Raw genomic sequence first — 22,515 nt, 5'->3', positions numbered from 1 at the left:
TACATTGCAACAAATAAGTCGTCTTACTAAAATTTGTCTACATTGCAACAAATAAATCGTCTTACTAAAATTTGTCTACATTACAACAAATAAGTCGTCTTACTCAGATTTGTCTACATTACAACAAATAAGTCGTCTTACTCAAATTTGTCTAAATTACAACAAAAAAGTCGTCTTACTCAAATTTCTCTACATTCCAACAAATAAGTCGTCTTACTCAAATTTGTCTACAACAAATAAGTCGTCTTACTCAAATTTGTCTACATTACAACAAATAAGTCGTCTTACTCAAATTTGTCTACATTACAACAAATAAGTCGTCTTACTCAAATTTGTCTAAATTACAACAAATAAGTCGTCTTTTGACGCGAAGTAAATCTACTAATCTATATAATGAGTTTAAGTTAACCAAAGGTCGTGTTAATGCCAACATGTGCCATCCGCCTAAACCACTGCATTACCCAACCAAAGGTCGTGTTAATGCCAACATGTGCCATCCGCCTAAACCATTGCATTACCCAACCAAAGGTCGTGTTAATGCCAACGTGTGCCATCCGCCTAAACCATTACATTACCCAACCAAAGGTCGTGTTAATGCCAACATGTGTCATCGGCCTAAGCCACTGCATTACCCAACCAAAGGTCGTGTTAATGCCAACATGTGCCATCCGCCTAAACCTAAGTCGCCACATACCTTAAAAATAACACGACAGAATTAAAATAATGTAAATATTATTAATTGATCATAATTCGGTACATGTCAGACTGTTACCGTGTTTTCTTCTTTTTTCCTGTTTGTCTTCAAGTGTCGCAGATAGTTGTTTCAGTCCATTAGTTCTAGTTGTCTAGTGCTGGTTTCTTGCTTCAAATGGCCATTTCAAAACCGTTTATTTTCTAACAAGTGATTTTGTTTTGAAAAGGATGTTGCTTAATCTTATAGTCATTTATTTTTTTATCAGCTGCATTTTGAGTCATTGCCATCACTAATCCATTGGCGACTGCATCAGCTCAATCAGCGTAGGTGTCGTGTGGTATAGGTTTGTGTTAAACTGTTTGTTATGTTAGATTCCGTGATACGTCATTGCAGGTAAACAGGTCAGATATCGAGTTAACATTTCTTTAAAGATCTGACCGAAATAACGTTTCATTTTCAATATTTCACTGGATAATGTGATTTCCACTGACTACTATACTTATGATCAATAAATTAGGAAATAAAGAAAATCGGCCGTTTGAATTTTGTTTCCGTGCGCTGTTATTTTGTTTTATTTTTTTAAATTTCAGTAAGTAAAAAACAAACTGCAAACGATATCTTTTTTAGACCGCTAGAAATAACATTCATTTATTCGATGTTTTACAGGATCTCCTTTTGTCTTAAATTTTTAAACATGTTTCAAATATTCTTTTTCTTCTTAGTTTTAGTTTTCATGCTCAGTTCGATTTGAAGGGGGCCGAGTATGACAGTGATATGTATGGAGAGATACAAGCAAGGAAACGAACACACTAATACGCAAACTAGCGTACAGAGACACCCGAGGCGGGGGTCAATTACAAATCGGGTGGTAGACATCCCTTCTAAATGTAAAAGGAAAAAATGTTCTTGATACGAGAGATGCATGATCAAAGATAGCCTGAAAGTTATGAGATTTATTTCTTGTAAGTAGCGTGGAAAACTCCCTATAAATTCTCACCAGACCCCAGGGATGGGAACAATACCTTATATTTTATATAAGCAGTGTGGAAAACTCCCTATCAATTCTCACCAGACCCAAGGGATGGGAACATCAGAAAGTTACATATCCGATCAAAATGTTACATGGCCTGAATGATTACTTTAGCGGACATGGATATACTTTTTACTAGTTTTCTACCTAATCACCGACTACCAACGATTAACCGAAAATAGTATCAAAATGTAACCTTAATTTTTTTTATTATTCAAAAGTTCTAAGCCAACAGTAAGTGACATTCTATAATATTTAATTTGTCAATAAACACAACATCACCCGATGGTGATCCTCCATATTTTATTTTTCAAAATCCCTAAACCATCAAATCTATTTTCCGAACGATAATAGGCGACCAGTAAAAAAAAAATTCTAAAAGACCAAGCATCTATGATCCAAAAAAAGTTATGCCATCCATCACAAATTTGAAAAGATGGCTGATTAGTAATCCATTAATCAACGCAAAGGAAGAAAGACGCTTACATACTGAAAATATAAAACTATTCATCACAGAGCTTTAAAACTGAAGCTGTCGAGATAAGAATAAAGTAAAACGAAAAAACCTAAAGAAATTAAAAATTTCTAGGTTCGCTCCCAATACAATGGCACCCTTTTATTCAGTAATTCAAATAATAAATTAAATTAAATTAAAAAGTAAAACTCTTTTTGAAATTGTTTAACACGCGTAGTCTCCAGGACATTATTTTAATTTTGCGCAGATGAAAGCGTTGAGTCAGAGAGAGCCCGCGATGCCTCGTTCCCGCATGTTTCTATTAGCACTACAGAAACTTGCAAACGTCTTGGCTGATGGGCAGGAGTTGTTTCAAGGCCGACAGAACAAGATGGCCATATTACACGATAGTTTTAAGGCTACATATTTCTTCCAAATGCATTTTTCCAAGACGTTAAAGACCCCTCCCCTTAACAAAAATCCCCTGTTCTCCGTGACCGAAGTATATGCAACCCGTAATACTACTCATACTAATCCCATATTACAAATCAAAAGGGTCGTGTCGAGCTGCAGGCACAAGGCACCTTGCGATACTTTCTCCGCGGAAAAGCCCTAATTGTAATTGTCGGAAACTCACAAAAGCAGACGAAACAGATTACGCTCCAGCGGACAAGGTGGCATTAGTCAACAACGGTGCAATGGCGAGGCTCAATAGTGACCGTTATTTAATCCCTAAAATATGCCCTAAAGTGATCACTCGTGTCATGCAAAATTTTGATCGGATGTTCTTGGTGTTTTGCTTGTCCAACAAATCATCAGTAACTAGTATGCCTTTGATGCGCTGCATCTCGGCGCTGTTCTCCGCGGTGGACCACAGAGCCCGACACAAGAACATGTAATTTTTTGCTTTGCTCCAGTTTACCGGACTGTAACTCTTGGCAACGACAGTACTACAAACATGCGAAACCATACCGCCAGTGTCTGGGATCTCTAACCAGGTTAGAATTGTCCTAAGTGGGTGTTTAGATAGGTATTTGGGAAAAAGAAGACAAGTAGCCCTTTATATTAAACGTTAGAGCCTACTTGCCCGAAGGGCAAAGCGTAGAGGCGCACACAGGCGATGGCCAGTCAGCCAACCGCAGGATATGCAGCTAACAGTGAAAGCAAGAGCCTCTGCTACAGCTGCAAGGATAAACAGGCCAAACCACTTGAAACGCTGAATCTTTCCGGGCTTGCAACATGTCCATTGAGCACGTCAACGAAACTAGCGCGATCTGTCAACCCATGATAAAGGATCATGTCATGGTCTATGCTGTATATAAAGTGTATATAAAGTGCTTATTAAAGAGCATCAAGACGAGGTTTGTAACTCATACAAATACACTATCGGCATGATCATCTTTACAACGAACAGTCACCGCGAGAAGAGAATAAGTGCAAAAATATTAAAGCAGATAAACGAGGACGTATCAACCTGCCTGCGGAAAGACGAGGAGCATACGGGCGCTCACCTTCCCACCACCAACAGCAAGCTTGTAAAGGTCATCGTTTGGTCGCCAACTGAGGCCCCAAGGGAAGAGACACTGCGATTGTGTTGGAATCTCTCCGAGTATACTTCAGCTAACCCAACATATGTGTCCGGCCTTTTGGCAAGCAATACTTTTGTTTACCTCCTTAAACAGCGCCACCTGGAATACCGTAACCTGCCAACGGGTCCCTACGAAATAAATGATGTAAACCAGGAAATCCAGCGGCAGATTACAGTCCGGAAGGGCGACGACACAATTATTAGCATCGTTGTCAATGTGCCAAAACTTTTGGCAGCTAATGAAGGTAAGCTTAGCCACCTATCGCGCTCACACAGCAAACTCAAGCCTGCGCCATCTGTTGGGATGATCCGCTCCTACGTGGATTCGAGAAGGCTAATCCTGGTTTCATGCTCTATAGCTTTACTCTGGATCATGCAAAAGTCCCAGGATCTGCACTTAATGCTGACTGACCAAGATGGTAATCTGCTCGAATCCGCTAACCGTTCGGCTCTATTTCGATTTTCCTCCTTTGTTTTAAGTATCTTGGACTCTGAAAAAACTCGAACCTTTAAGCTTGCAATTCTTGTTGCTAGACGGAATTGCACCTGGCAATGAGAGCACCGCTATGTATTTACAAGTTGAGGTCATTGGCTGTTGTTGCAAGTCAGGCAAAGGATGGTGGCAGAAGAAGAATGTAAAAACGTTATGTTGTCGCTTCAAGACGTTGGCAATACCTATGGTCAAAACTATGCCGCCCTAAACACGTACTGCTGAAAAAAGAGGGCCACCCAAAAAAATCGCCGCTCTGGTTCGACATATTTCTAGAATCCATGGGAACCCCGGCCAAGACTATGTCGTCTTAACTGCGAGATGTTCTCAACCGCCCTGGTTTAACATGTCGATGATGTCTTCGCCGTGATCTTAGGCATTCGCTCTTTACCATATTAGAAAGTAGTTTTAATGCGACATACCTCTTGCAGCGGAATTTTCCAATAGATACAAGACCCCGCCCTTGATAGGAGGTCCCTATGTTACATGACCCGCATGACATGGCTAGTCGTAGTAAGCCCATTATTATAATCCAAATGGTCGTATAGAGAGATACAGCAGTAGGACACCTCGAGCCACTTTCTTTCCGCGGAATCCTTAATAGGATCAAAAACGTTTCAGTGGATCGGTTGTAAACTCTGGGATTGCAAGCGGTTCAATAGATTCGAAATCGACTATGACAATTAGTGACTCGAGCACCGCAGGCAGAACCAAGGTTGATTAGATTTTCATCAACGTAAATAATGTCTGCACCATTCAGTAAAATCGTCAGTGAAGTTGCTCAACAACATCTAACCGATTCCATGATTGTCAATACGGCAACGCAAAGCGGTTATCGTTTGCGGACTGGACTTATACGCAAGAGGCGAAGCCAATAAAATGGTATTAGACGAAACCGAAAGTGTATAAACAATGCCAAAATATGGGCAACTATCCGATCCCTCAATTGACGTGGATGTGCCGTGACGACAGATCATGCAAAAAAAGATATAAATTAAATCAGAGAAGCTGTTGTATAGGTTGCCTCTTTTGCAGATTATATGGACACAAATACGAGATCGAAAATTGATTAATCCTGTCATGAAGTGAGTGTAGACCTTATTATGAATGGAAACTGAATTCAACTGATGCAAGAGTCAGTCGACGATGATCATGCTCCAACGAAGCAATATGTGAATATAAAAAATAAGTGACATATTAGATTCTTCAGTTATTTATATTCAGCTCAAATCCTAATGACACGTAACTTAAACCTGTATTGGTTTCAGACTCTTTTAAGATCAATGTGGGCAAAAGAATAGAGAGATACAATAGGTTAAATGTTGTGGATGAAGCATTATGAATTGTCTTTGGCGTTTGTGTTTAGGATTTACCATTATATATGTAATGGATTCTGGCCATGGTGAAATTTGTGGAATTTTCCAATAGGTTGGTGTATATGGTGACCAGTGATGTTGTCATTGACATTCAAATTGTTGATAAATATCTCCTTCAAACTCGTGGCTTTAAAGATTTTTGTATACGCTACAGTTGGGACCACCCTACTGTATCAATGCCATATCGAAGCCTGGTTGTAAGGCACAATCACTGACTGCACAGCCAGACATAAAAACATTCATGGATTGTTTCTGCAACGATTAGGTTGAGTTCACCAACGTTTCTACCCGGCTGCATTCCCCGTTGACTATGTTAAAACAACATTGACCGAATCAGGAAGATAAAGAACTCTACTTTATTCAACAAGGACACAAGTGTCCGTTTAGCAGTTCTTGGGCGAAGACGAGTACAGTCGTTTCAGACACAAAAACGAGTTGTGCAATCAATATTTTTCTAAGTTAATATGGTATCCCAGAATGCACAAATGCCGAAGAATTAACAATTCTCCAAGTACGTGTTATCTATGATTGAATGACAGTTGTGCCAGTAAAGAAAAGTGTAACTGGTTAGAAGTGTGTGTGTGCATGTTACACCTGATCAAGCCTGATGAACAATTACACTTCGCGATCACATTTATAATAGAAGAACCATGACAGACCCTCATTGTTAACGACCTCAGAAAATGATCGAAGCGAAACATGAAGAGAACAGTGCTACCAATAAACTACAAGCATATGTTTAACGTAGATGCTATTTGTGGACTTTCCGCTGAGACCACTGTTTGCTTTGGTGTTGCTGAAATTGCAAAAAGAGGCGACTATGATAGGTACTCCAATCTGATTTGTTATCGGAGGTGTATCAATAGTAACCGTTATGGTTGGAAGTCCTTGTAAGATAATTTCGATACGAATAAATTAACGATTACAATAACGAATGCGTATTTATTCGGAACTTCTCTCGGCAGCACAAAGTAGTTTCTACGATTAATAATCTCTACTCACTGGCTGTAGAGGATAAATTAATTATCATGACTGAGTTCCAGACTATGTTGACTTTAGTTACCCAAAACAGGTAATTGATTTACAGGCAGTGAAAATTGAGTATTTGTTAGCCTGCAGCCTTTACTTCTCAAAGTCGTTTAGGTGACCAATGGGCAAGATCAAATTGCTGTCAGAATTTTACTTCGCAACAATTTTTTTTAACGCGACAGAATTGTATCCAGTATGTCTGCAAAAAGTTTCTTGTTATAAACATTAACGGCGACAACTGTGAATCCGAATACACAGACAAAAGTGCCTGCCTCTCCAGCGTCTAAGTAACAATTGTATTTCCCAAATGTATGTATTTCCAACTAATTAAGAACAGTTACATAGTTTTATGCTAGCCGATTTCTGCTAAGAAAATATCTTTAACGCTAGCTTAGAACTATTTGTATTGCACCATTGTGCATACACCCGCAACCGCGTGTGTATATAAGGTGTTGATGTATACCATGTGCCGAAAGCTAAAAGGATTATGGTCATTGTACTATATCCTACAAACGAACACCACGTGCGCCCGTGCCAAGTGTGCCGATCGCACAGCAGACACTGCCGATAAGGTTTCGCTTGTTTGTCGCTTGACAGTTGCCAAGAGTAATAACCAGAAGATTTTGGAGCAATGAGAAAAAAAAAAAAAAAAAAAAAAACAAATTCAATGCTCTTTGATTATCTGGGGGGGGGGGATATATTTGATGGTCCAGTGTGTTTTAAAAAGTCAAAAGCTATGGCGAGCGTCCGACGGGTGATGTATAGTTTATTGAGAAATTAAAAATTATAAAGTGTTACCATCTGTTGACCAAGGACTTTTGAAAAAAATAAAAAAATAATGGTTACATTTTAATACTATCTCCCGTTTAGTTTCTAAGTTAGTCGATGATTATGCAGAAAACTAGTCGAAAGTATATCCCATGTCCGCTAAATTGGTCATTCAGGTCATGTAACATTTTGATCGGACAGGTGACTTTCTGAAGTTCCATCTCTGGGCGTCTTGTGAGAATTTTAGGGAATTTTCAACACTACTTTATATGAAATAAATCCCTGAACTTTCAAGGTATCCTTTTCCATGCATCGCCCATATTTACAATTTCTTTTCCTTCTACATTTAGAAGGGATATCTACCACCCAATTTGTGATTATTTGGCTACAGTACCTTCTCCCCTCCTCCCTCGGTATCTCTGTACGCTAGTTTACGTATTAGCGTATTCCTTTACTTGTTTGTATCACTTCATTATGTCACAGTCATATACGACACCTTTCAAATCTAACTGAGCATGAAAACTGAAACGATTGTCCCTCGAATTCAATACGAAAGCAATTGCCCGTGCACGTAAGCTCACATTAAAAAGAACAACTATATTTTAAACTTTTTTCTAAATTGAAAATTATTATACTCACTAATTCATTTGACAATGCACTTTTCTCTAATATCGGATAATGTTTTAGAAAGGAGAGCGGTTGTGTTTCCATCCAAATCACAAATTCCTCAATATCTATAAAAAGAAAATATTGGGCCAAAATGCTACAATGATACAAGCAATTTTCTTGCTGTTTGCTATTCGTGAAAATTGTTTGTTTTTTTTTATATAAAAAAAACAGCGCATGGAATCAAAATACAAATGACCGATTTTACTTATTTTCTTATCATTATGAATAAAAGTATAGAATTCAGTGGAAATCACATTATCCAGTGAAATATTGAAAATGAAATGTTATTTCGGCAAGATCTCCAAAAAGTGTTTTGCAGAACCCGATTTCTCGCCTGCTTACCTGCAATGATCTATCCCCAAGTAGTTTAACACGAAACCATACCACACGACACTAATGCTGATTGAGTTGATGCGATCGCCAATGGATTCATGATGCCAATAACTCAAAATGCAGTTGATACAAAAATAAAAGAATATAAGAATGCACGACATCCTTGGCGAGTTTTCAAAATAAAATCACTTGTAACAAAATCAGCTGTTTTGAAACAGTCCTTTGAAGTAAGAAACCAATACAAGACAACTTGAACTAATGTACTGAAGCAACCTTCTCTCTGCAACACGTGACGACAAACATGAAACTAGAAAGAAAACACTGTGACAGCCTGACATTTACCGATTCATGAATAATTATTAACATTGTCCGTATTTTAATTATGTCGCCTTATTGTCATAGCTATGGCAAACTATTTGGGTAATGCAAGTGGTTTATACGGATAGCATATGATGACATTCATACGACCGTTGGTTAACTTATCCTGTTAATAAGTCAACACAGAGAAAACATTATTTCACCTCAAGATTTAAAGTAGTCGACTATTTCGCGTCAATAGACGACTTATTTGTAGTTATGTCGACAAATTAGAAAGAGTAAGACGACTCATTTAAGAGGATAAGTAGCAGACATTTGCCACCACAGATGGCATAAGTTGGCATTAACACGGACATTGGTCGAGTGACCCCTTTATTACGTCGATATAAACAAATGGATATGTCGACTTAAATTTTAGAAATGATGCATTATTTGTCGCCTAATGACGAATTATTAATAATTATGTCAACATATTTGAATGAATTTGTACTTTTATTTCAGTGGATAGGTGGCATGTGGTTTTATTGACAATTGTCGATAGATCAATAATAGCTCGCTGGGCCCTGTGCACAATGGCAAAGACATTTATATAACAACAATGTTATACCGTGTCAAACTGCATGCTTTATATCATCATCATCATCATCATCATCATCTATGCTCAGACATGCTTAACTCTTTCAAAGAAGACTTTCAAATCAGCAACTGTCGTTCAATCAGAAATATATATGCAATGTTTACATATTTGGGAAAACAAACCAACAAAAACAAAAACAGTAACACTGCTTGAAACAAAACATGATAGCATTGTGTCATTTACAAAGAGAGTATATCTTTTTACAACTGAGAAGATATTTCTATAAAATACAACATGTTAAATCTTTAAATGAATGCTAGTAGTAATATATAGAAAAAAAGCGATATTACCTTTGAGAGTCTTAATTCGAACACCCAAGTCTCCAAATTATGTTGAATGGATTCATTTATGTTTCAAAACGCAAGCATAAATAACATGTTTAGAATCAATTAACACTTCATGATCGGCTATCGTTTCTGCCAGTGCTCGACGATCGATTGATAACCGAGTAAGTAGTGTACGTGATGCCCTGCGAAAACCACTGATATTTTCAAATTGTTTAAAATCTGAAACAGTAGGAATGATGTGGAACTAACTTCCGATCAAAACCGACTTCGTAAATTGTAATAGGTCATTTCACTGAAAGTAACTACTGTTTGACCAACTAATCAGACCAGCACTACTTACAATACTTGTACTTACCGCAAGTCCTCTCTCCTGTACCTTGCGTCTTCGGAATACCATCCTTTTCACTTCCGATTCGTCTTTAAAATAATAAAAAATGTGACATGTTGATGATTACCGCATTTTCTATTCAATAGCCTAAAAAGGTGAATAGTGGATTTTTTCAGTCGCTTTCGCTTTCTAAAGTTTCGATAAGAAACTAGCTCTGTGCATGAATCAATTTTGTACAATATGGAAATGGGATACGATAAAACATGTCTACATTGATTTACAATAAAGGTCAAAATCCAAGACAGCCCTCTCTTCTTTTCAGAAACATAAGAGCAGTTACTTGCCATCTAACAATGAATATGCCCCATTATTAATTTTAATATGCCCATACCTCATTAACATTCTAAGAACAAAATGAGTGTGCTTTCTTGTATTTCTGTCATTTTATTTTTAATCAAAATAACGTGCAATTTTGGTTTCTTTCTTTTCAATGGATGCATTCTTTGGATCACAATTACAAGAAAATACATAAAATGTCAACTTAATTCAGAACCGTTTCCAAGTTTCATTAGGTAACCAATATGAAGGAAGAACGAAAAAAAAAAAACATTTCCTAAATACCACGTATTTCAACAATCGTGTTACACAGCGGGATGAATTTGAAACTAGAACAATTGTTTCATATTGTTTTCTGACTTAATTGCTATCTTATAAAACACAAACGAGCATATAGATAATGAAATCTAAAGAACTGCAAATAAAGTAATCGTGTTCTTATCATAACACTAAGTTTGTTTTACGAAGTCTTTTCATGTCAGCCTAGTCTGCCCTGATCAGCTTCTGTAATCAGTTTCAAGAAAAGCATAATTCTGATTGTCGTTTTTGTTTGAGTTTCTGGCCCGGGGGGCTGGGGGGCTTGGGTGAGGGGAGAACATTGATTTTTTTAATCCTAAATGCCATATTTAACCGTGTAACTGCGAACAAGATAGACTCGAAAGTGTCATCGTATGCGGCGGCAGATTAGGGTTTACCTCCGCATGAATTTTTAAGTGGTCTCTGCCTGCCCAGACAGTATCAACAAAGGGAAATTATAGACCGGGGGGGGGGGGTCACCGTAACGCCAGAACAAGGCTTTCTCAAAATTTCGAGACCCAAACTTTCATGACATGAGATGACAAAATATAATGATGACAAGATGACGCCGTATTTCGCGTAAACAGTTTCAGTAGCTTATTTAGGTAGCGAAAAGACTCAAGTTTCATTCTACAAAATTTGATTTAAGCGCCTTCTATTGGCAACATATTGGAATGAAGTATTTTACCATATCCTCGAATGGCGAAGATCTCACGGAACCCAGAAACCATCTGGTTGAAGCAAATTAAGGTAGCGCTCTACAGTCTCGTATTTTTTGCATACGGTTAAATTTTTAAAAGAATGTAATGAAATTAAGAAATCAATTATGACAAGGCAAAATTCACTTTCTTTCACATAGTAGTCTTATAAAAATAAGCAAATATTCTACACTTCGACCTCCATGAACCTGACCTGTTCCATCCCTTATCAAAACTGCAACATTTATTATTGACATATTGACATCTGAGAAATAATTGTGGCAAATTTCATATTCCTCTCTTTCAGCATAACATTACTTGCTGTGTTGAGGATTTGCAATATGCATTTTTCAAATAGCTCACGTTTCATCATGGGGGTGGGCTGGGGTTGTGTGTGACTTTGCTATTAATGTGGGGAAAACATGTGAATTATTCGGAGGGACTGTTTTGAGTCTTGCAACTTAAATATTTCAGCTATACAACCAAACTTAAATCAGAAATGTTTTGCCAGACTAGACAATACCAGCTTCTGAAAATACAGTGAATGAATTACAAAATATATAAACTGTAAAAAAAAAAAAATGCATCGCCTCTGTTTTACAATTTACCTCTGAAGACCAGGAAGTGAAAGTGACCAAGCGAAGCTAGCAATTTTATGAAGTAAGGCCAAGCGGTGTACCGTATAACACAAGTTACATCCATCAACCATACACCCAAATAAAGGGAATTCAAACATCGTTTAACAATATCTAAGATACACAATGTCTTTTTTAAAATGGCCAGTATAACCAGTCAGGAAAATTTGGGAAACTATTTTTCGTTAAAAAATCTAAACCTATGCAAAACACGCAATTGTAGAGCATCACCTTATATCGAGGGGATACATTTTCAGCGTATCCATAAGCAATATTTGACATTATCGAAAGGGTGGCATTATAATGTGCACAAATTACGTTTGGCGAATTTTTTTAATTAAATGATCTTGCAAATGTTTTTTATTACCGATATAAATTTATTTTTTATTTTAAAATGGTAAATTGTCATACTTTGTTGCATTAATAAACTTAATTTAGCCTAATTGATGCTCACAGCGTTGTTATCTCCCACGCCCTGATCTGGCTTTCCATTCCTTATCGATAAGTACTTTGAACAGCGTAGTTCCGGATTTGCTGATAGATTATGCGATGGAAATTCGGGTTTGCGATGTTCGCAGTTGGTTACGCGTTAAACAGCATTGAAAACAAAATGGTTACGTCATTACTCGGTTCTTCATTGGTACTCACCCCCACCCCACCCCACCCAACCCCACCCACACACACCAAAAAAGAAAACGTACATATTCATACAATATAAGAGTTATGATACTACTTCATTAACTGAAACGAGGTTATAAAAAAGACTGAATTTAAAGATCGAGTGTGCCACATGTATCACTCATGCACAATAGGTAAATATCGTGATCTTTTGGAATGCAAAAATTTGATAAATATAAAATTGTATTTGTGAAACAAAACTTCCATGTGCATTCTTTTGTGTTTATGAATACTACCAATCTTAATACCACGGAAAAAAATAAGCGTACAAATCGGAACCTGTAATAATCACAATGAATTTGGAGTTGGATCTAAAATATATTTGAACGTGTACACATTACATCCTAATCCGCCAGAAAACAAAGTTTCATATCATTTGTGTATTTATTCTGTGCGTGTTTCAGTTTCTTTATTAAAATATTATTGCATTCATCGTGTATATTCATACTGTAACAAGTCATTAGTATAAAAAAGCGAGCTTATAAATTCATATAAAGATCAAATGGGACAAAAATATCTTTTTTTAATTTAAAAAATAAAAATAATGTCGAACACCCTGCGTGAGTTTGCCTGAGTTTTTTTTTTGTTATTTCTATATTTCCAAGTACTTTAATGCGACGTACATTGTCATTGAAGTTTTCTATAACGATAATATCCAAAATAAAAACCTTTTCCTCTCATCAAACTAAGGACCTTACAGAGGCACTCCTTTTATATTTGAATCGTCTTTCTGCACTTAACATGTATCAGTACGCATATTAGAAGCCATGAAGTAGTACGTCATATCACGTATCACGGAGGAGGCCACACACAGCTGATACATATCATTATTCTTTATCTAACTACAAAATACTTATAGGTGCGAATATCTTAAGAATTCTTATTAAGAAATGATCTGTGGTACCATAAAATCCAGTGTTCGTTGTGACGCCTGTACCTAGTAACTGTCCAGTTAATCAGTTTGAGAAATATCTTCGAATACCGTCTTCCCATTAAAACAATTAAAGAAACAAGCAGGTCCTGACAAAAAGTTGTAACATTTTGCTCAAGCATAAAACATACACAGGTATGTAGTATTTAAATATGGAGAAGACGATGACGCTGTTATAAATGTTAGGTAATTACCATTTAACCTATTCTCTTTGGAAGGAGGGGGACGGGGGATGAGTGTATGAAAAGAAAAATTGTGATAATTTTTCAAAACGCCAAGGTACTGCAATCTACTGTGTATTCAGGTAAATATCTGGCCATTACTTCCAAGATTATTCATCGGATTATCAGATCAAATATCCTGTATTTTCTTCATACATGAGCAACCGGATCAGAACTTTCAAAACAGAATATAAAAATGTGCCTGACTGCATTATTTTCCTAATCAATACTTGTTCCTCATACGTTATCTCTTCGATTCGTAATTAAGTGGCAAATTAAGTACCTGTTTAACGTTTAGAATCTTGTGGCTGATGCTGCTTAGCAACTGCGCAATTTAAAAATTAGACGCTACCCCAGTCCCACAAGTCCAGCATGAATGGTGTAATCTGAGAAACTGAGCATTAGACAGTATCCAAGGCACGAACTAAAACTATCCATATTATGATAATTATTTTGTGTGGCCAGTCTGTTTAACAAATGAGCACTCTTGTGACTCAAGAATTGTTTTCTCAATAATCTAGACCGGTATTTGTATTAAAAAAACATTGTTCAGATGTTTGTTTACTCTTCACCTCATTAGCTTACAAGAGGGAGATCGCTCAAGCGAGTCAATCAAAATAACTCCCACCAATACCAACTCCCCTTCTCTTCGTATTGTCCAGATACTAATGTGATCTCGTAATGAACAGTCTTTACATGGGAAATTATTTCTTTATTTTCTTTGACTTGCACCTTGATAAATAGAAGGCAAACAAAGATAATTTTATCACTGTAGTACAGTCGTTCAGGAACCGAATAACAACCAGATCATATCGATGTGCAATTAAAAAGTTGTAATTTTGACAGCGTTTTAAAGATACTTTAAACAGGATGATTTATAATATCTATCACACGTTTTCTTTTTTCTCGCTCTGCATTAAGTATTTTATAAAACAAATTTTAAACAGCTACATTGAACAAATAAAAATTTAACACCTGGAGGTTTCAGTAATAATCACAGAATATTCCCTTGGTTTCTTACAATACCTAACAGTTTGTGTAGTTTATAGACAGAACTATATGTTGTCAGGCCGAGACGTCTTCGTACGCCATATCATACTTGTTCTTTCACCCTCTCTAGAAACAAAGAAAACAAAGCACTTTTGAAACAATGCATACCGCCTCTTTACGCTTTCCAAATACTTTAATCTATACAAAAATTCAGTTTGGCGAACCTGAGAATATTGACGTCAGTGACGGACACTAATGAAAACACCTAAATAGTTCCAGCCTGAGTTTGCGATAAGGAAATTCAGATTCAACGTCCATATCGATCTCCAAATGAACCATATAAAATCAAACAGGAATGTCATAATGGAGAAATTAAGTTTATGGTTTTAAAGAAGTGAAAAGTGGGCAGTCTCATAAACTCCGAGATGATCGTGCGTTGAATTTTCTCTACCTTATTAGTGAAGAGTGGCTATGATCTCTTATAGAAATGTTCACAATCGATTATTTCTCTGAAAGTCATTCTACCTGTTTACAGAAATCAGAGCCAATAAGAACGTTTGATCCGAGATAGCATAAATAGTTGGGTTTTTTTATCTACTACTTGGTTTTGAACACAAAAAAATAGCTTAAGGCACTGTGCTAAATGATCTACGACAAGCATGGACACTACAGTCATTATGATATTTGTTTTTCCCCAAGGCATCATCAAAATTGCACTTTATCAATACTTAGCGAATCTTCTATTTCTTGTGGACGCTTTGATGTAGTTTTATAACGTGTTTATAAAGATGGTAGACGTGAGATTAGACTGAAACCAACTACAGAAATACGAGAGGTATTCTGAATGCTGCATAATCTGTCGGTTACATTGCTGTATGAAACACAAACAAGTGGTCTTTATGAAAAACATGATAATGGAGCATTTACAAAAGTTTACGTAAAAGATTTTCATTTGTATTGATCATGTTTTAATATATCATAACAAATTTTTCTGTTTTCGACTTTTAAAAAATTAAATTAATCGTGTAGGTTTTAAAAAAAATTAAACTCAGCACCCCACCCCACTGAATTATTGCAATACAAATGATTTAACTCTTTGAAACAGGTTAATTAGATTTGTTTGTTGGAGCTGCGTGAAGTTTCCCTTATTTTTTCCCTAGATACGATTGCAGCCTCATCTCGTCATCTACATCAACAATTTTCAAAATAAGACGTTTTGTAATTATTTATACAAGCAAATGAATGATTTGAGAAGACTTAATTTTGTCCATTTAATTTATTGTCATGATGATAACGATGATGATGATGATTATGATGATATATTGTTCTCCTATAATTATCACGTGAACAATCGATGATAAACACATATTGTTGGTGTTAAATTTTGGGTACCATGGATCGCACTTTGAATGAAATCCGTGTGGCTAATCATTGGAGACGATTGTTATTTACTTGCACACAGTCCTGTCAAAGAAATCCCAAGCATTACATTATAAACAATTACAACTTAGTCACCTTGATATCGGCTTCAAATCAATCTTTGACAAGCCGATTGTTTACAGTCGGCAAGCTCAGATCATCTCGGAAGTCACAAACTGCCTGTGGTTAGGTTATCACTTGAAAGTTCGTGAATTCCATACACGAACAAATAATACGATTACAATGTAACTGGTAAATTAAATGTGAATATGTATTCCCTATATATCAAAACTTGCTTTAAATTTTAAATATTCAAACTATGATGCACGGGCAAAAAATGCGTGACTGATATAGACATCGAATGCAAGGCGGAAATGACAGATTTTGGTTTTGAGGTGTTTAACGCCGTTTTTCAGCACACAGCCGCACAGAAAGCTACTGGCAATCTTTCTCACAAGGATATCTTGGCCGAGCCGATACTAGAATTCACCCTGTCAGAGGTGAGATGAGCAGGGGTTGGCGAATCGGACATTTTGTCCAATCGTTATTTTGCTTAATTATTACTTTCTGCACTCAGCGGATCCGGTGTAGTCAGCGCTGGTAAAAAAAAAAACGACGTCGGTCCATCCTACACGATGGTGACGTCATTTGGTTCTGCGCGCCGATCCCCAGCGTCGTCAGCGTCCGGTAAGCACAGCGACGACCGCGTCGATGTCATTTCCCCCCCTGCTGCTAATAATGCTACCGCGATTGACACGGGGAAAGTGTCAGTATTTATTTTTATAGCAATTTTGACACTTTCCCCATCGTTGATTTTAAAAACTCTTCTGGGGTTGGTACCGGTTTATTCTTTCGTCGGAGATATTCCATTGCCGATCGATACTGTGGGCTTCCACAACCGATACAAATTCTAATTTTTCCTCGGACGCCCTTGCCGCATCCAAGACAGGGTTGAGGGCCGTCCTTACATCCCTGTTTTGACGTGCAATTATGCACCCCGCAAAACTCACCATAACAATTTTTTCCGCATCGTACTTTTGATCCCTGGGGGAGCCATTTGCATTTATTGACAGCTAGTGCTGGATTAACCATTATTATTAACTATTAAATAAATATTTAATTAAACATTAAACAGTATACTGTATAATGGATAATAATTATTCCGATATTGACATGTTTGAGCGTGGAACATCTTACTACGAGGAATCTCCGGATGAATTTTTTAAGTCCCCGGAAACGTATCACGATATGCGAGAATACTACCGACGGTGTTTGGGTCCATCTTGGAGCGTTTCCAGTAAAAAATCCGCAATGGAACTCCTTACCGTTGCAGACCACCAGGTTCGTGGAGTAATCATCCAGCGTATGGGGAGATTTTACGTGTTTGTAGATAACCCGGACATAGTAGAATTTCAGGGGTGTTCCGCTGTTAACGAGATTATTCCGAAACACCGGTGCAGATATCCTACCATCGACGTGGATTCCAAGACGCCATCGCTGTCTGAGTTGTTGTTGTATTTCCATGAATTAGTTGATTCCATTAATGATGTTCTGGTTCTTGAAACCAGCGGCGGTTATCACATCATGTTGAAAACGATCCCGGTGGATTTCGAGGAACATCAATCACTGTTGAAGAAAGTTGCCGCGGATAGACCAACATGGAATGTTGATACACAAGCTGGGCTGTATAGCATCAAATTACCCGGAACTAGATCGGTAAAAGCAAACAGCGTTGATAAGCGATTAATTTATCCTGTTGGATTCACCAGTACGCTGCTATCTTGTCCAATCTCCATTCAGCCGTGTTACGAAAAACTGGAACCTGAAATCACCAGTGATAAAATCACCAGTGATAAAATCACCAGTGATGAAATCACCAGTGATGATCTTACTGCTGAACAAATTCGACAATTCTCTACGTTGTTGTCCGGACAACCCGATCAGATCACCGGGACTACAAATCAAACCAGCAACATGATATCGCTGGGGCGAGTTGCTGGTTCATTTTGCAATATTTGCCAGCGACGTCATGGATACAATGAGATCGGTGGATTCATTGAGGGGAAGGCCATTGATGCATTTGTTTGCGTCTATTCCGATCAGTTTGTGATCGGTTGTTACAGGAGCACACAAAAAAAAATAATAATACAGCGTGATAGTGACGATAAAATCCTCTACGAAAAGTACTTGAAATCGTATAATTACCGTCGCGGAGATCACAGTGGTGAATTTCCCAAGAGAGTCCCCGATTACAATTACTGCGAAGCACCTATTCATGAGCGCGGTCGGGGATGTAAAATCATTTTCAACGACGACTATATGGACGGATCTTCTTGCGGGCTGGGAAAATCAGAGGCCGCTTGGGAGTCTATCAGATGTGATCAGTCTATACTGTGCGTTTCATACAGAAAGACCTTTACCAGAAAGACCACCATCGACTATAATCTCGAATCGTATGAAACGATCCATGGAGATATTATATTCGATACAAAAAAGCATCGCAGGGTTATTTCCCAGATAGAATCGATTGTACGAGTCCGGGGAATTCCTGATGTTCTATTGTTGGATGAGTGGCACGGAATCCTTCGACAGGTAGTCTCATCAAGTCGCGGCAAACAAATTTGGGGAACACTGACATGGTTGATTTCATCAGCGGCGCGGGTAATTGTGCTGGACGCCGACGCGAACAATGACGACCTTGAATTATTCAGAAAATACTTGAATCGCCCGGACATGAAATTCATCATCAACGGATATCAGCCCGATCATGGTAAAAAATTCATTGTGGAACAATCTCATAAAGATAACTATAATAAACTGTTAGATGCGTTACAACGAGGAAATCGTGTGGTTGTATTCACACACAATAAACGACGCGGAAATTATTCTGTGGAAACACTTGCTAAATTGTTACAGCATTTAGGATACCGCGTGAAATACTATCACGCCGATACCAACTCGACTGGAAAACAGCAGGACTTTGATAACATTTCAACGGCATTTGAGTGCATCGATGTCGTGATTTACAATCATACCGTTGAGGCCGGGGTATCCATTGTGGACCCGCGATTCAAGTACATGACGGTGTTTTCTGAAGAATCAGGTTCTGTAGAGGCGACCAAACAAGCTATCCATCGTTTTAGAAATATATCCGAGATTCATTACTCTGCAACACGACGACGACAAACAGAGCTTCCATTGACCCGCGATGATATTATTTCCACAATCGAATCACACGAACGGAATTTGTCGTCGACGGAGTTGCTGTTCAGAACCCCGAATCGCTGTGACGTACATACCGGTTACGGACATATGTTTATTAGTACGATCATCGACGAAAACAATTCAAAACGCTATTTCACGGGCAGACTCGTTGAAATGATGAAACGAACCGGTTATTCAGTTGAATGGGAATTACCAGATGAATACGAAACATGGAAGGAAAAACAACGGAAGCAGAAACGAGTCAGCGACGCGGTAATCGATGACGATCCACGCGTAGATGAATTTTTGAAGACATCAGTCGGGGAAAGAATCGCTGCGGCGGGAAATACTGACACCAGTGATGAAATTACCAGTGACGAAATCACCAGTGATGAAATCACCAGTGATGAAATCATTGCGGAACAGGATAACGCTCGCGAGGTTATTACCGGTTGCGGTATCGCTGAATACCACCGATACGATCCTGACGAACGATTAGAACCGTACAAGAAGAAATTGATGTACCTCAATCACGTATTTCAAACCGATGTGAGTAACATGGATACCATCACGATAGAGAATCTCGATAAAAACGTTTTACGATTACAACGCGCCCAGCGAGTCATTGTTGATAAACACAATCGGGGCGGTGCGATAACAACCACGCCGTGTCGATCCGATAAAATCAATCCACGACAACAACTCGAAATTGTCAGAAATATCCTTGGCGCGCTGAGCCTCCCCGATGTGGTACCCGATCGATTAGACGTGACGCGTGTGCATGTTAACCGCGACGAGTTAGTCAAAAATATCTCAGCGATGTTGGCGCAACCAGACCAACTTGACAAGTATCATACACTGATGAAGCGTTTCAACGAGATATTTCCTGATGCATGGTTCCGGAATAAAACATTATCGGTGAAAAATATAATTGAAAAAATCAAGCTGGTTTACAAGGGGTTCGGTGGAAGATTACAATCTGACGACACTAAACACGCAGATCGTTCGAATTATACGTTATACTATCCTGACTGGCCGAGATCAGATTTTCTTGATAACCAGGACTGGTTGAATACAATGATACCAGATACCGGACCAGCCGGAAATGATGTCTCCGCGATGGATAAACACACCGCGATGTTGCGATTCCATGTGTGGGCGGTTAATGGATGGTTTTTCCGATATGATGGGTCGGATTAATCACAAGACATGATGGGGAAAGTCACATGATTAATATTTTTATAGGAAATTATGTGACTTTCCCCAAACTTGATACGACGAATTGAGGCTCCACCGAGATGTTATCACGATGGTCGCAACATCCCAACGAGGCTGAAATATGACTTGTTAAAAAAAAATCATCCAACGATGGTTTCGGATTAATTAATAGAAAATGGCGATTTTTTTCTCCGCGATAAAAATATATCGGTTGTTTTTATTGTTGTTGTTATTGTAAGGTTGCTATTAAGAGTAACTATTTAGGGTCCAATAACAACAACAATAAAAACAACCGATATATTTTTATCGCGGAGAAAAAAATTAATTATAATTATAATTATAAATTATTGCCGCGATAGGTAATTTACTTGTAAATCATAATCCTCCCCATTAATAAATAAACATCTCCGCCATTTTTATGTCGTCGTAATGGCGGGCCCACAATCTGACATGGGGAATTCCAAGGGCATCGGAGCCCCTGGCAATCTAGGGTCATCCTGATGTTGGTCGCTGACGATTTCAGTGAAACACACCCTAGTAAATGATTGGCGTTTACAAAATCACCAGCATGACACTTTCCCCATCGATGATACGACGGAATAAGACCGGTCCGAGTAAAATGGGGAAACTGTCAGAGTATAATTTTTTATAGGAATCATGACACTTTCCCCATCGATGATACGACGGAATAAGACCGGTCCGAGTAATGGGGAAAGTCACATAATTTCCTATAAAAATATTAATCATGTGACTTTCCCCAAACTTGATACGACGAAATAAGTCTTCCACGGTTGCCCTATAGGCATTTTACTGCGCAGGGTTGACCATACATGTGGCATTGCCAGTGAGTCAGTTTTGCAAAACAAAATCGATTTTTTTTTTACTCTGACCAGCATCGATGAGGAAAGTGTCATGATTCTTATAAAAAATTATACTTGACAGTTTCCTCATTACTCTGTCAGCCAGCCAAAACAATATTATTGAGTCATCCAAAACAATATTATTGAGTCATCCAAAACAATATTATTGAGCCAGTTTTCTCATTGAATCATCCAAAACAATATTATTGAGTCATCCAAAACAAAATCGATTTTTTTACTCTGACCAACATCCATCGATGAAGGAACTGTCATGATTACTATAAAAAATTATACTTGACAGTTTCCTCATTACTCTGACCAACATCCATCGATGGGGAAAGTGTCAAAATTGCTATAAAAAATTATACTCTGACAGTTTCCCCATTACTCTGACCAGCATCGATGAGGAAAGTGTCATGATTACTATAAAAAATTATACTCTGACAGTTTCCCCATTACTCTAACCAGCATCGAGCGTGGCGGAACTATTGACATTTCCTCCATTACTCTGTCATGTGTGGCAGGTTTGCAAAACAAAAATCGATTTTTTTACTCTGGCCAGCATCGATGGGGAAAGTCACATAATTTCCTATAAAAATATTAATCATGTGACTTTCCCCATGTGTGGCGGGTCAGTTTTGCAAGACAAAATCGATTTTTTTTACTCTGTCAGCCAGCCAAAACAATATTGTTGTTGTTGTTATTGTTGTTGTTGTAAAAAAATTTCCCATTAAATAATGCCTCATCGGAGGATTTTAACGGACGAGGATACCAACGAAATAATAAGACTCCGTGGGAAAATACCCATATCAGAAATAGCGGATCAATACAAAATCAGTTACCAGCGCATCTATAAAATTTGGAAAAATGAGCCCGGCAATGATATCAGAATGATGGACCTCGAAATTGACCAAATTATTAATAATTCCGATGATGTTGAGCCGGTCATGGATACTATAGCGGATAAACAAACCATTCAAGAACTACAGTGGCAGCTGAACAATTTGTCCAACGAGAATAAATCATT

At 37.9% G+C, this 22,515-nt stretch overlaps 1 protein-coding gene across 1 annotated transcript in view; it reads right to left on the bottom strand.

The window, feature by feature from the left end:
• LOC149787832 (uncharacterized) overlaps nucleotides 1–22,515 on the bottom strand; it is a 69,643-nt gene that overhangs the window by 34,633 nt on the left and 12,495 nt on the right. The window contains exon 2 of the mRNA XM_089974053.1: nucleotides 10,029–10,090. Within this exon, the coding sequence (XP_089830179.1) occupies nucleotides 10,029–10,070 (42 nt within the window). The 5' untranslated portion in view covers nucleotides 10,071–10,090. The remainder of the gene's footprint in view (nucleotides 1–10,028; nucleotides 10,091–22,515) is intronic.

The sequence above is a fragment of the Sinohyriopsis cumingii genome, chromosome 11 (genome assembly GCF_028554795.1).
Source record: "Sinohyriopsis cumingii isolate HCF-2022 chromosome 11, ASM2855479v2, whole genome shotgun sequence".
Taxonomy (NCBI): Eukaryota; Metazoa; Mollusca; class Bivalvia; order Unionida; family Unionidae; genus Sinohyriopsis; species Sinohyriopsis cumingii.
Note: the sequence above shows the minus strand (reverse complement) of the source record. Positions and strands in the feature narration are given on the sequence as shown.